The sequence below is a fragment of the Chaetodon trifascialis genome, chromosome 1 (assembly GCF_039877785.1).
Source record: "Chaetodon trifascialis isolate fChaTrf1 chromosome 1, fChaTrf1.hap1, whole genome shotgun sequence".
NCBI classification, from domain to species: Eukaryota; Metazoa; Chordata; class Actinopteri; order Chaetodontiformes; family Chaetodontidae; genus Chaetodon; species Chaetodon trifascialis.
The window spans coordinates 23719878-23732517 of NC_092056.1; the positions used below are offsets into that span (position 1 = coordinate 23719878).

Genomic DNA, 12640 nt, shown 5'->3' on the forward strand with positions numbered 1-12640 from the left:
ACTGTGCTGATTGTAAAGATCCTTTGTGCTGTGGGGTTGAAGATGTATTTTTTGCAGCATATTTGAAGCATTGCAGTTCACCACAAGCTCATTGGTTCTGCTGATATTGAGCTTCAGGTGGTTGTTGTTGCTCCATGTGATGCAGCTCTCTATCAGTCCTCTGCACTCCTCTGGAAAAATAGCCTCTAAGTGAAGACAGCGTGTTTCTCACTGGACATTATTCACTGGAATCAAACTTGTCAATATAGTAATAACTTAATTTCACAAAAAATACACTTAATACTTGTTATTACTCATACATTATATGAGTCTGGACAAACATGTAAATGCAACTTGTCTGGTTGGCAGAGGCTCTCAGCTGCTCATGGCAAGTCTTTATGTCGTCTGTTATTTTGTGCAGCTTCTCATGTTGACTAACCCAATCTTGATCTGTTGATCACAAATGTTTTTTTATAGTGTTTCCCACATACAGATTTTGTATTAAGTATTTCAACCTTTCAGGAGTTTGCAGGGAACTGCATTTTGACATTAATATTGATCAAAGGGGCTCCCAGAGTGCAGCTTTCATACGCAGTCTTACAGATAAAAAAAATTACTTCACAGATAAGCAGTTTATGAGCGATTATTTCTCTGTGTCTCAACCAACTCTTAAGCTTTGGATGTCAAACCACCCCAAATCATTTCTGAACATGTGCTGTCTCATGGATGTTCACTGATTCTCAATGAGATAATTCAGTAGTGCTGTATTAAATGCATTGGCCAGGTCCGTTTTGATCCCTCCGATGAAATAGTAATTGTATGAGATCTTAGTCGGGGAAATCTTAACATTAGCGTTATATCAGCCAAGCAGTGTTTTACCCCTTAATTGTGGAAGTTTAAAACTTAAATGACCAATAAACCAATCAAATGTGCATTGTGTACACACCAATACAAGTGCGTAAGAGATCAAAATGCCTTTTCTGTCATTCAGTGCACCTTGGATGATTAATGGCTGTGTTCTCTGTGTACCAGAGTAGCAGCTAGTTGAAGACTAGAAGCACTGATGGGTGGGTAGCCATCTTTTTAGTCAGTACTATGTTAGCTCTCAGCTCTCATTTCCCTAATGGCGACTTAGTGGAGACTCTCACAGTGGTACAGGCAAGAAATGAGAGCAGTGGTGCAATAATACAGTCCCTTTGATAAGGAAGTAATGGAGTGTTCAGAGACAGACACCTGTGCCTCTACAGCCACCCAGCCTCTCTCTCCACCACACACACACACACACACACACACACACACACACACACACACACACACACACACACACACACACACACACACACAGGCGCACACGCACGCACGTTCGCTTCCTTTCACCAGGTCTGCTACTCCCCTCCCCTTCTTTTTCCCTCCCTCTTCTGTCCTTAAAGGAAGCCACTCCCCCTCACACAGATCTGCCAGGCTTGTTTGCATATTAACCGTTTAGTTGCCAAGGAGCTGTGGCTTTGCGCCAAGGGACCGTTGAAGCATGTCTATGTTGTTCATTCTTTTCCTCTTTTTTTGTTTTATTTTCTTTTTTGCTTTTTTTTCTTGCTTTTACTCAAAACAAGTAAATAATCCTTTCCAGTCAGAGGAAAGTTCTTTATTGTCATTAGCTGCCTCATATGGTAACTAAGTCTGTGTTTGAAATAAGGTGTTATTCAGCCTCTCTGAATGTCTGTCTGCTCTTGACTATTTTTTTTTACCCTTCAAATAGTCTGTTCACTGCTGCCATGATTTTTTTGGATTACAGATGGCAGTTGTTTCTTTTAACATACTTCCAACTTGACTGGGGGACGGCCGTTCTGTGTTGTTGCAAGTGTAAGAGGTTGCATAATTGTGTACTCTTATGGCCGATGCAATAATGAAGGACCCAGTTTTGTTCTCATTGTGGCTGTTTGTGTCGGTTTAGTGGAGACTATGTACCATGTTTTGTTTGAAAAAGGCCTATATGAGTTGTAACACCTGATGCACTGCTGTGTGTGTGTGTGTGTGTGTGTGTGTGTGTGTGTGTGTGTGTGTGTGTGTGTGTGTGTGTGTGTGTGTGTGTGTGTGTGTGTGTGTGTGTGTGTGTGTGTGTGTGTGTGTGTGTGTGTGTGGTCAAAGCTCACCCCCAAGTGCTTTACCTTAGTGTACATTATCAGACAGTAGATTTGTTTAGCTTGGGGAGGACACTGTTGCTCAGCTCTCAGCAAGCATGTGGTCTGCTTGAAAGTCCAAACTCCAAGGCCCGGCCTAGCAGGTGGATCTGATGTCTGCTCAGGCACACTTATAGAAACTACGGCCATGATATGCACACAGTCATATCCGCATTAGATATAATGTTGTAAAATGTGAAACTGCCACAAACCCCAGAGACATAGTGAGAGACGGCTACTGTCACACCTGTGTGTTGGCAGTGGTCATCCCACTGACCTTATGACCTTTCCCTTCTCTGCTTACACACACATGCACTCATACACACACATTTTGAATAAGGCTGTCCACACCATTCCAGTTGGTCAGTTGCATATAACTTTATTTAGGTTATGTGTTCAACATGCAATGGAAAGGCATATTGTGTTGTAGCCCACACGCACTCACCCACATATTTCACACCATACTTGAATAAACTCACAAGTAGTGTAGTTTACTGTGAGGGATCAGAATGGAGCAGTATGATAAGTTGTACAAACATAATACAAAATATCATTTTATGTGTCTGATAATAACAGATTTCCTTGGAGATATTTCCTTTTAAAGAGTTTTCTTTGCTTTTTAAGATACTGTGGGAGATCCTCTGTGACATCTTGCTCTGTGTTGTGTTGTATTTACCCATCTCGTTCAGTCTACAGCCTGTAGTCAGCTTCACCTGTCAGGAGATATCTATTGACATGTGTTTGTTTAATGTTTTGAGTCATATGTGGTCATCATGTGCTCATCCCAAATTAATTCACATATGCCATTGTGTGCAGCTCCATGAAAACTGAACAGGATGTTGGCCAGGCAAAGAAGCCTGTTCTGCAGATTTTGCACAGTATGCCAAAGATTTAAAAGCTGATTGGGTATCTGTCAGTAACTCAGGCCTGACCCAGTAGTGTTGTGCACTGTACCTGGCTTCAGGCCAGCCATGTGTCTCAGCATAATTCCCAACCATGTGTCAGCCCATGCACATGGCCCCTGCATCATGCTGTCAGGAGTCCCCTGAACGGGTGGCTCACTCCTCCAAGATCTCTTCTGGTGTACAGGAAGAGCTGCATATGTTGGACACAACCCAGTTTCCCCTCTTGGCATTTTTTTTCCAAGAGTCATGGAAGGGTGACCAGGCCTTGACCTCACACGTGCTTGAATTCACCACTGGAAGCTCTGGAAGCTGTGTCTGGTATGGCGTGGGGGTAGAAAGTCTGCTGTGCACGGCTGTCTTAATTTCTTAGTGTGTGCAAGTTTCTGTGAATAAATGTTTAGCCTTTGAGAATTTGTTTATCTGTTTGTTCATCTGGTCTTTCAATATGATGCTGTTCCATAAATAAATCAGCACGTCACTGGCTCTAACCTACATGTGGACAAAAAAAGCTACGATGTTGACGGTGTGTGGTGTGGGCGAAATCCAGTACTTTGGGGGTTAAGTTGTGAAAGTTAATGTAATAACTGCTAGCACCATCTGCTGGCCTACTTCCTTACAAAGAGAGAGAGAGTGTGAGAGTGAGTGAGTGAGCGAGGGAGAGAGAGAGAGAGAGAGAAAAAAACGAGTCTGGGTTTTAACGACATCTCTAATATTCATGCTGATGCATTTTGCTGCTTTGTGCTTTCATTTTCCGCCGCTCTGCCTGCCAGAGTCTCGATCTCGACACACACGCCCCAGCCAGGCAGAGGGGAGGGCAGCGAGGGGAAAACGAGGAAAAAGACAAGTGGGGAAAAAGGAGGAAAAAACAGCCGGCCAAACAAGCAAGCAAGCAAACACAAAAGCCTTTTTGTGTGTCATAAAAGGAGTAACGTACCTTATCCTGGCCGGTGAAGAAGACGAGGAGAGGTGCAAAAGAGGAAACGGCAGAGTCGAAAGCGCAAGAAAGAACGAGAAATAAGAGGGAAAAGGCTCGGAGAGGTACAGAGAGCGCACACGAAAGGCAGGCGGAAAGAGGAATCAATGAGAGGGGAGGAGAGAGGAGGCAGGGGAAGGCAACTCTGACACACGCACAGAGAGAGAGTGAGGGGACTTGGGTGAAGCCGGACGTCGGCAAAGAGGCACGCAGCAGCAGAATGAGAGCTTCCTGGACTGCCACGCACCTCCTCTACCGCCCACAGCGCTGCTCCCTCATCACCCTGTGAAGAGACAAACGAGAGTGAGAGAGAAAGAGAGAGAGAGAGAGAGAGAGCTCCCATGCGCTCCTCTTGAGCCCTGCCCGCTGGGGGAGGAGGAGACGAACGGCTTCAGCGCTCTCGCACTGCCTGAGGAGAAGATCTGACCGGGAAGGAGGAGGGGAGGCAAACGAGGAGAGAGGGAGGGGAGGGGGGGAGACACAAGGCTCTAGGAAGAGTGAGAGAAAACGACTGTTGAAAGGGAGAGAGTGAGTGTGTTTGTAAGGGAAAGCGTGAGCGAGCAACTGAGAGAGAAAAAACCCGGCGAAAGGGCAAGGCTTTTGTTAGCCGGCTGGAGAGGGGGAGGAAAGAGGAAGAAAAAAACCCCACCATGTCTACAGTGAAGAGGCCAAGAGGAAGGGTAAGTGAGCTGCTCTGAGAGCTGGGAGGGAGGAGGGACGAGGGGGAGGAGGAGGGGCCGACAGGAACTGAACAACCTCCTCTGCTACTGGCTCATGCTGCACTGCCGCCATCTTGAACTCATTGCTGCTTTATTTTCCTCCCCTCCATACTCATTTGCTTTGCTGTGCTAGACCTTATCAAGGCACACTGGTTTTACAGTGTTTCTCTCCCCACCCCCACTGTCTGTTCATTCCATAAACCCCTCTCCCATCCTCCTTTGAATTCTTCTCTCCAGGCTGCCCTGCTCTGTGGCTTATGTACAGTCCATGCTGTGTGACTGTGTGTGTGTGTGTGTGTGTGTGTGTGTGTGTGTGTGTGGGTGTGTGTGTGTGTGTGTGCGTGCGTGCGTGTGTGTGTGCGTGCGCGCGTCCTCCATGTGTTGAACCTGTCACTCACCAGAGAGCTCACTACATGTGGAAATGAGGGGGTGAGAGCAAGGGAAAGCTGGCCGGCCCAATTGGAGCTTACTCTACCTTTTCATGGCTGTAATGGTCCTCACTGTTTTTGTAGGACTACGTGCTGTTATAGAGATTGAAATCACTGCAGTGCTGGCAGGCTGTAATTTCAGTTATTTATAGATGTATTACACAGCTGCAGTGCTCTCAGTTTTGGTGCATTTTATCTTTTCTCTCCCTCTCTCTCTCTCTCTCTCCCCCTCTTTTTGATAGAAACCTGTTTTTTTTCTCTCTTCCTCTTGCTGCTTCTTTCATGTTCTTCCGTTCGTAAGCGTTACTTTCATCCCCTCCCCCTCTTTTTTTAACCATTAATTTGAATGAGAACATTCCAGCATGATCCAGTAAATTTCTTCCTAATAGCCTCAGCAGCGTTGCACACGTGAAAATCATAATGCAGCTCTTGTGTGTGTGTGACTGTGTGTGTGAGAGTGTGTGTTTTTCCCCTTCCTTCCAAATGAATCGCGAGTTATTCAACTCCCTCCCCCCACTTTGTTGGCGAGGTTCAAGCTAATTCTCTTTATTTAGCTAGCAGTGTGGAAAAAAAGCAACCGGCTGCGCCATATAGGCATACGCAACACATTTTTAGATTAGGTCATCCATTTATGGGTTCCCTCTCCGCTGGGCTCAAGGCCCACCGCAAGGCGCTTGTGTAGGCAAAACCACCGTCACACCATCTATTATTCACATATTATCAAGTATCAGCTAGGATGGATTATTTATGTCTCCAAGGCTTTCTGTAACCTGCTACACTGAGCCAGTGTTTACCCTTGTCTCTGCATAGTTTAGTCCACCTAAAAGAATTTTCTTTCTATCAGGCTCAGAGTTTTCATGTCACATGGTTTCAGATTTTCTCTCCACCTGAAGTCCTCTCCACTTGACCTAAATGAATTCCTGGGGGAAACACCAGCCTTTCTCATGCTGAAAGTCTGCTGTTAGAATTACATAGGAGGCTGAGAGCTGGAGTGAGCGCCATGCTCATCATGCAGAGTGACACAGGTGCACCCCCCAGCCCCAGCATCTGAGATGGGGACAGCAACAAGCTCTGCTGTCTGAGAGGTTTCCACGGCCCTCAGAGGCTTGTGCTTTTCTGAATGAGTGATACTTGCAATGGCCACATCGCAGCACCAGAGTGTATTGTAATTTCATTAAGGGGTTGCAGTGGTTTCCAGTATTTTTTTTATTCTAAGCTTCTGTTTCATATTTGATAATCACATTCAGCTTATTGTCCAGTGAAATGGCATCTCAGTGAGCTGGCAGTTTTCTGAAAAGGAAACCATGAGTTGCTTGTGACACTCACCTATTATCTGAACTGTATGAGTCTGTAAGGGCCTCACACATTCAGTGTGTCCATAATAACAGCCTTGCTATTTATAGCTTTTTACTCTAATGGCATCACTGTATGTATGTATGTTCCAAAACATGATGGCAGATGTTTTGAGCAGCACATGTTCACATGTTAATAATTACATACAGAGAAAGACCAACCTGAGAGGTTGGACACAAACCCAGCTAGAAAATGGCTTATCTAGTGTCTCCATATATGGAGAAATGTGCTGTAAAGAGGTGGTTGAAGACTTGTATGAGGCACCTGATTGGCTGCACGATCTATAACGTGCTTAAATGAACTGAATTCAGTCTTTTTTTGTTTTGCTTGAGAATCTTCAGTTACTTGAATCTGCTTTAAAGGTCAAGTCACAGCTGTAGGTTTGTGTCTCACTAGGTCCTTCTGTAACGCATACAGCACAACATCTGAGTTTTGGTTCGTGTCATCTATAATAGATGACATCATGTCTAATATTTTGTCTTAAAGAGGATCATAATTGTAGATATTATTCATCATTCTCTGTTTTTTTTTCTCGCTCTTTCCTTAGCCTCGAAAGAATGCCAATGGTCCCAGTAGCCAGGTACGGGTCCTCAGTCCCCCTATGAAGAGCAGCTCATCGTCCTCCTCCTCTTCATCATCATCTTCATCCTCATCTAGCTCCTCCTCGGAGAAGAGAGCACCGCGGAGGACACATCATCAGATGGAGTCAAATATGCAGGAGAAGCAGGAGAAGGCAAACAGGATAATATCAGAAGCTATTGCTAAGGCCCGGCAACGAGGAGAGAAGAACATCCCCAGAGTTATGAGCCCTGAGAGCTTCCCCAGCTCCTCCTCACAGTACAAGACCCACCGTGACCGCGAGCACAAAGGAAACGGCAAGGCACGGCTCAAAGAGAAGGCCTGTCGGAAGGCCTGCATTGTACCCTCCTCCAAGCCCAAGCAGAAGGCCAAGATCGGGTATGTAGTCACAGCCATTAATGCTGTTCTGTAAACCACTGAAACATACTTTGTTAAAATATTCCTGTTAGAGGAGCTTTGATCAGGTCCTGCCCTGCCCAAAGCCATGTAATATTTCTCTTAACACACCCAGAGCCTAAAACACTGCAGCATTTAATGAGCCAAATGAACAAGTGACATATGCCATTGCAAGAGGTAAACCCGTGACATTGTACTGCCACCCTGAAGGAGATTTATGCATAGTGGACCCAGAAAGAGGAATGCAAAAAACAGTAAACCAACCAATAAATCTAGTGATGATTTTCAGTTCATTTTTTAAAATTCAATATTATAGTAATAGTAATGACAAATGTACATCAAAGAAGGAGCAGATGGATACAAAATTCAAGTATTCACAGTGATATTTATATAAATATGAATGGAGGAAACACAGTTGATTTATTTTCTAAACACTTTAATGAACATAATTTCACTAATATTTTGTCACTGCAGGTTTTTTCCTTTTTGTAAGGGCAAAAGCAAATTTCCTTAGAGCCTCTTTATTTCATCACATCCATTTTTCTAAGTTAATATGTATAACTGAGGACTAACTGATAAATGTTACAAAGTACCGGCAGAACCAGATATGCTGATGTGCAGTGTTACCTCCGTGGTGTGTTTCACTTGCTCTGATTTAGGGGAAAAAGCTAACAAATAAAATCCTGATCCCATTAAGCCTGAGGGATTGTAATGGAAAAAGATTGTTTTGACACAAGATGGGATGTGGGTGGTGTTTTAATGTTTATTTTACGAGGCGACACTTTCTGCTGTTCATTTACGTCTGACAGGCTACCGTATCGCATCTCACACGTCATCCCTCTCCACGTGTTGTGAACTGTTGATAGCACTATTAAAAAATCATCTCTTACGCAAACAGTCCAAGTGGAAGTCCAATGGCTTGAGCTGAGAATCAAAGCTCTATTACTTGGTAATTAAAACAGTATTGTTTAGGAGGATGCTGATATGACACAGTGCATACAGTTCATTGTGTTTAGATAGATTGCTAAAATCCGAGGCCCGTATTTTCGCCTGTTTCACTGATTCACCCTGCTGGTGTCCTGGTTGATTTTGTGGTACGTTGTTTTGCTAGCGTACATTTTCTGCCTGTACTTGCCATGATGGAAGCTCAAAGTTCAACAGATTTTACTGCATGCCATAACAATAAACCATGCTCAGTCATCAGCATAGACATGGGTGGAGCAAACAAAGGCTGCATTTACATGTGAGACAGTGCTGCTGAGTGTATTTAAGCAAGTAGTGCTGATCTATAGATACCGCGGTCTGCCTCCCATCCCCCTGTTTAACTGCTATAAGCAGTGTGCAGCTATAAGCCACACCCAACACAAGCTAGTGAAATATCAGCTGGTGCAGATGTGAGGGCCAATGCAGGGAGCTGAGGGAAAAGGGGGCATGTTTAGACACAGTTATGTCAGTTTGCTGAAAGAAGAAGAGAAAAATAAATAAATAAATAAAACCTCTGCGTTATTAGTCTTAGGCGTGATTGAGAAGGGCTGTGTTTTTTAGACTGAGCGTGAGAGTGACTGACAATGGTCAACAATAATATCTGGCTGACAGCTGTGTTGATTAATAACTAGATGAGCTAGGCAGAGGGAAAAGGCTGTAGGAGATAATGGATTTTGCTTGCAGTGTGTGTGTGTGTGTGTGTGTGTGTGTGTGTGTGTGTGTGTGTGTGTGTGTGTGTGTGTGTGTGTGTGCGTGTGCGTGTGTGTGTGTGATAATGAGAAAGTTGTGGCAGTGCTGATGTTTGGGAGAACAGTGAGATGATGGAGGAATCCGTCATTATGATACAGTCCCACCAGCTTCCCAGCTTTAGTTGGATGTACTCGCCTGGTGATGCTCACAGGAACTCAGGCCTCTTAGCTCTTCTGTTAACTAAAGTATTGATCCTGTGACATCACTGAACATGCTCAGTTTTGATCATTAAATAAAAGCTCAGCTTGATCATGTAATTTAACATGTAATTTAACAAAACACGCAAGAAGCTTATCTCTGCCTCGGTTAGTTTTCCTTCATTTCATCATTTTCCTTCCATTACCACCTTGCAGTTGCGGAGATGTGGGTGATTTGGCCATTAACATTTAATCAAATGCAAAGACTTGTTCGTGTTTATGGACAGCTGACAATTGCTCTGCGTTGCTGTGGTCATTCAGATGTGTAACTGATTACACTTATCCATCTTGGTACAAGTTAATGAGCTGTGTAACCCATTTTTATTCAGTGTAACCATACTTGGCCTACATGCAGAAAAAGCATCAGATAAGGCTGCGTGCAACACAGCCGCGTAACGACCCGAATATCGTCTCAGTCAACCTGTTAGAGCGTTTATTACATCATACATTCCAGCCATTTTGAAACATCAGACTCATTCTGTCTGGTCACATGACAGACTGGCACAGTCTTCTACAAAATTTCACATAGACCATGACCTTTTATGCTTGTTTGATAGCTTTGTTTCTGTGTTTATTCTCTAAACCAACATTTTCTCTCTCAACACAGCCAGTTGCTTTCAGTCTGTGGAGTTAGTATTAATGCCACTCTGCTGTGTGTTATTAACCTCTTTCAAGCGCAATACAATCTAAAGGATGCCTGTGAACTTGTAACACATTGTGTGATTTATGCTGTACTGTAAGTGTATAAATACACACATTCAAAGTTGTGCATACTTCTCCCTAAAGTGGTGTAAATTTAAAATGGGTCTTGTGTGTAGTTAAATTGGTAAACTGCACTTTGCAGGGCTTTAAATACTCAATTGCTGCCCCTGATTTTGTCACGGTGACTAATGTTTCAAGATCATTATGAGTCTGCATGAGTCTACAGAAAACTGGGCAGGTCGTCATTTGCAGTCAGCACTGTACCTTGATGGAGCCTCAGACTTGGCAGAGTTGTGACAATGAAATATGCCTGAATTTGACCAAAGGAGACGGGACAAATTTGAATGTGACCCTGTAGTGTGTCCTGCCCAGTGAAATGTGTGTGGTGTGATGCTGTGACTTCATCTTCAGTGGTTATATATGTGTGATGCACAATCTCTTCACAGTCCTTTAAGATGTGGCCGTAGTGATCACCAGTTTACAGTTGTAGCACCTACTCTGAGTCCCTCTCCCTTTCTTTTAATTGAGAAATGAAGTTCAGATGTACGGGCCCTCAGTGCAAATGTGACAATGATGTATAGCTCTCTCAGTATATGTGAAGAGGCTTGTGGGAGTGTGTGAATATTTCATCTTAGGTGTGAAGATTCATAGCTCGCGAATGCTCAGGCTAATAGAGCTTCTACTTTTCTACTAATTACAAATGGCACAATAAAAAGGAGACAATGTGAAGCAGAGTTTTCTGCAGAGCACGATCAGTCAAAGAGCCATGGCACTCACATGGCAAATGCATCAAAAAGCAGATAACTGAAGGTGCAACTGCGCTTACTTGACATTTGTGGGGCACATGCACCATACACTATTGTGACATCTTAGTCTGATAGTGACTGCATGTGCACCCTAGACAGACAAGAGGAGAAAGCTTGGTAGCCTAGCGGAACAAGCCCTAATATAACACGGGCTTAGTTGTAGCAGGTATAACAAGTAAGAGTGTTGCAGGAGCTCACTCCAGTCAGAAGGGAACATCTGCTGTTGTAAATGATGACTATAAGGCCGTTTGTCAAGCTTTTCAAGATTTGAGCCAATGTACATGTATCAAGGCTGTGGATGTGAGCGAATGTTTTATGTTTCAAGCTCTACTTTGGAGCCCATGCTTTTACCTGTCGAGACCCTCTCATCATTAACTTCAGTACTGATGTCAAGGAGTAGAGACAAAGCCGGCAAAGTCAGTGATGGAGCGCAGGCAGCACACATACTCATTTTGGGTTGGCTTGTGCCTGACTGAGCCACCAAATATAGCGAGAACTGGCGTGTTTGCTCGTGTGCGTATGTAGATGTGGGTGGAATGTGTGCCTGTACAGCTACAGTATGGTGAGGGATAGTTGTTTTGTTGCTAATGTGTAGTGATGGAGACATCCCGCATACATGATGACAAGAAGCTCGGGGGAGAGATTCATACCAGAGGAGAGTCCTGTTCATATGCATGCACCACCCAGGCTCTCCCCATAAAATATTAATGCATCTCGGCTGCAGAGGTACTAACCTTCCGCTGAAGTCATTACTCCAGCCTCCGCTCTGTTGAGGGTGTGTTCACAAAGCTTGAGGTTGTGTGTGTATTTGGTGTCCAGTGTATGCTCACTCCTCCGTTGCATCTGACCCTTCTTTAAGCAGGGAATGAGGCCTGAGATAAGACTATTACCCTAATTGTCTGCGTACGTAAGGTTCTTTTTCTCTGAGACCACTGTGCTGTCATTACTACCTGGGTTTCTAGGAGAACCATCAGTTCCATTTAATTGCTAGTACATTCCTTCTGGATTACTTTGCTAGTTCCCTCTGCCAGCCGCTTGGCAAGCAAGTTAGGGTTCATATCATCATATGGAAAATCTGTCTGAGTGATGAGAAACATGAATGAATGCAGCCGATTAAAATATGGATGCACCAGCCGCTGTGACAGGTGGACTAGCAACATGACACATATCCAAGAAAAGATGTTACGTTTTTGTCAGTGATCTCTTTCTTGGCTATTAAAGTGCTTTAATATTAAGTAGGGCTCCTGATCTGGGGGCCTTTGAGGAAAATACAGCCACATTAGACATTGCCATCATTAAAGGCCCAACTGATGTTTGGGTTAAAGTGAATGTAGTACGTTAAAGTCGGCTACTGTGGAATGGTAGAGCCTGCTTTAAACGAGAAGTTTGGTTGATAACATTCTTTATAATTAGTTTACACTTTAGTCTGTGTTGAACTTTCGTCAAAGCCTATACATAGCACTGGAAGATCCAATAGCCTCCAGACGAGTCCAACATATCAACAGGGACGCTTGTGTGCATTTCTGCTGGAAGGGGAAATGACCCGGGGGAATTGCTCAACATCTGTTTAAAAAAAAATAATGCAGGTGCCTCTCCTGCAAAGTGTAATTCACTCATTCACACTGTTTTGTTTAAAAATGGCTTATGTAGCTTCCTATAGCTACTTGTGCAAAAAAATAGGATTTTATGTGA

At 43.9% G+C, this 12640-nt stretch overlaps 1 protein-coding gene across 5 annotated transcripts in view; it reads left to right on the forward strand.

The window, feature by feature from the left end:
* Nucleotides 1-12640, forward strand: part of chd9 (chromodomain helicase DNA binding protein 9) — a 72932-nt gene that overhangs the window by 16931 nt on the left and 43361 nt on the right. For 4 of the 5 annotated variants that reach the window (XR_011602476.1, XM_070970662.1, XM_070970678.1 and 1 more), the window contains exon 3: nt 7082-7491. Coding sequence is in view for 4 of the 5 variants with exons in the window: in XM_070970662.1 (XP_070826763.1) it covers nt 7082-7491 (410 nt within the window). In the remaining variant the exon portion in view is untranslated. Of the gene's footprint in view, nt 1-2522; nt 4715-7081; nt 7492-12640 lie in introns of those variants that run through there. The other variant, XM_070970685.1, reaches the window with a different exon arrangement.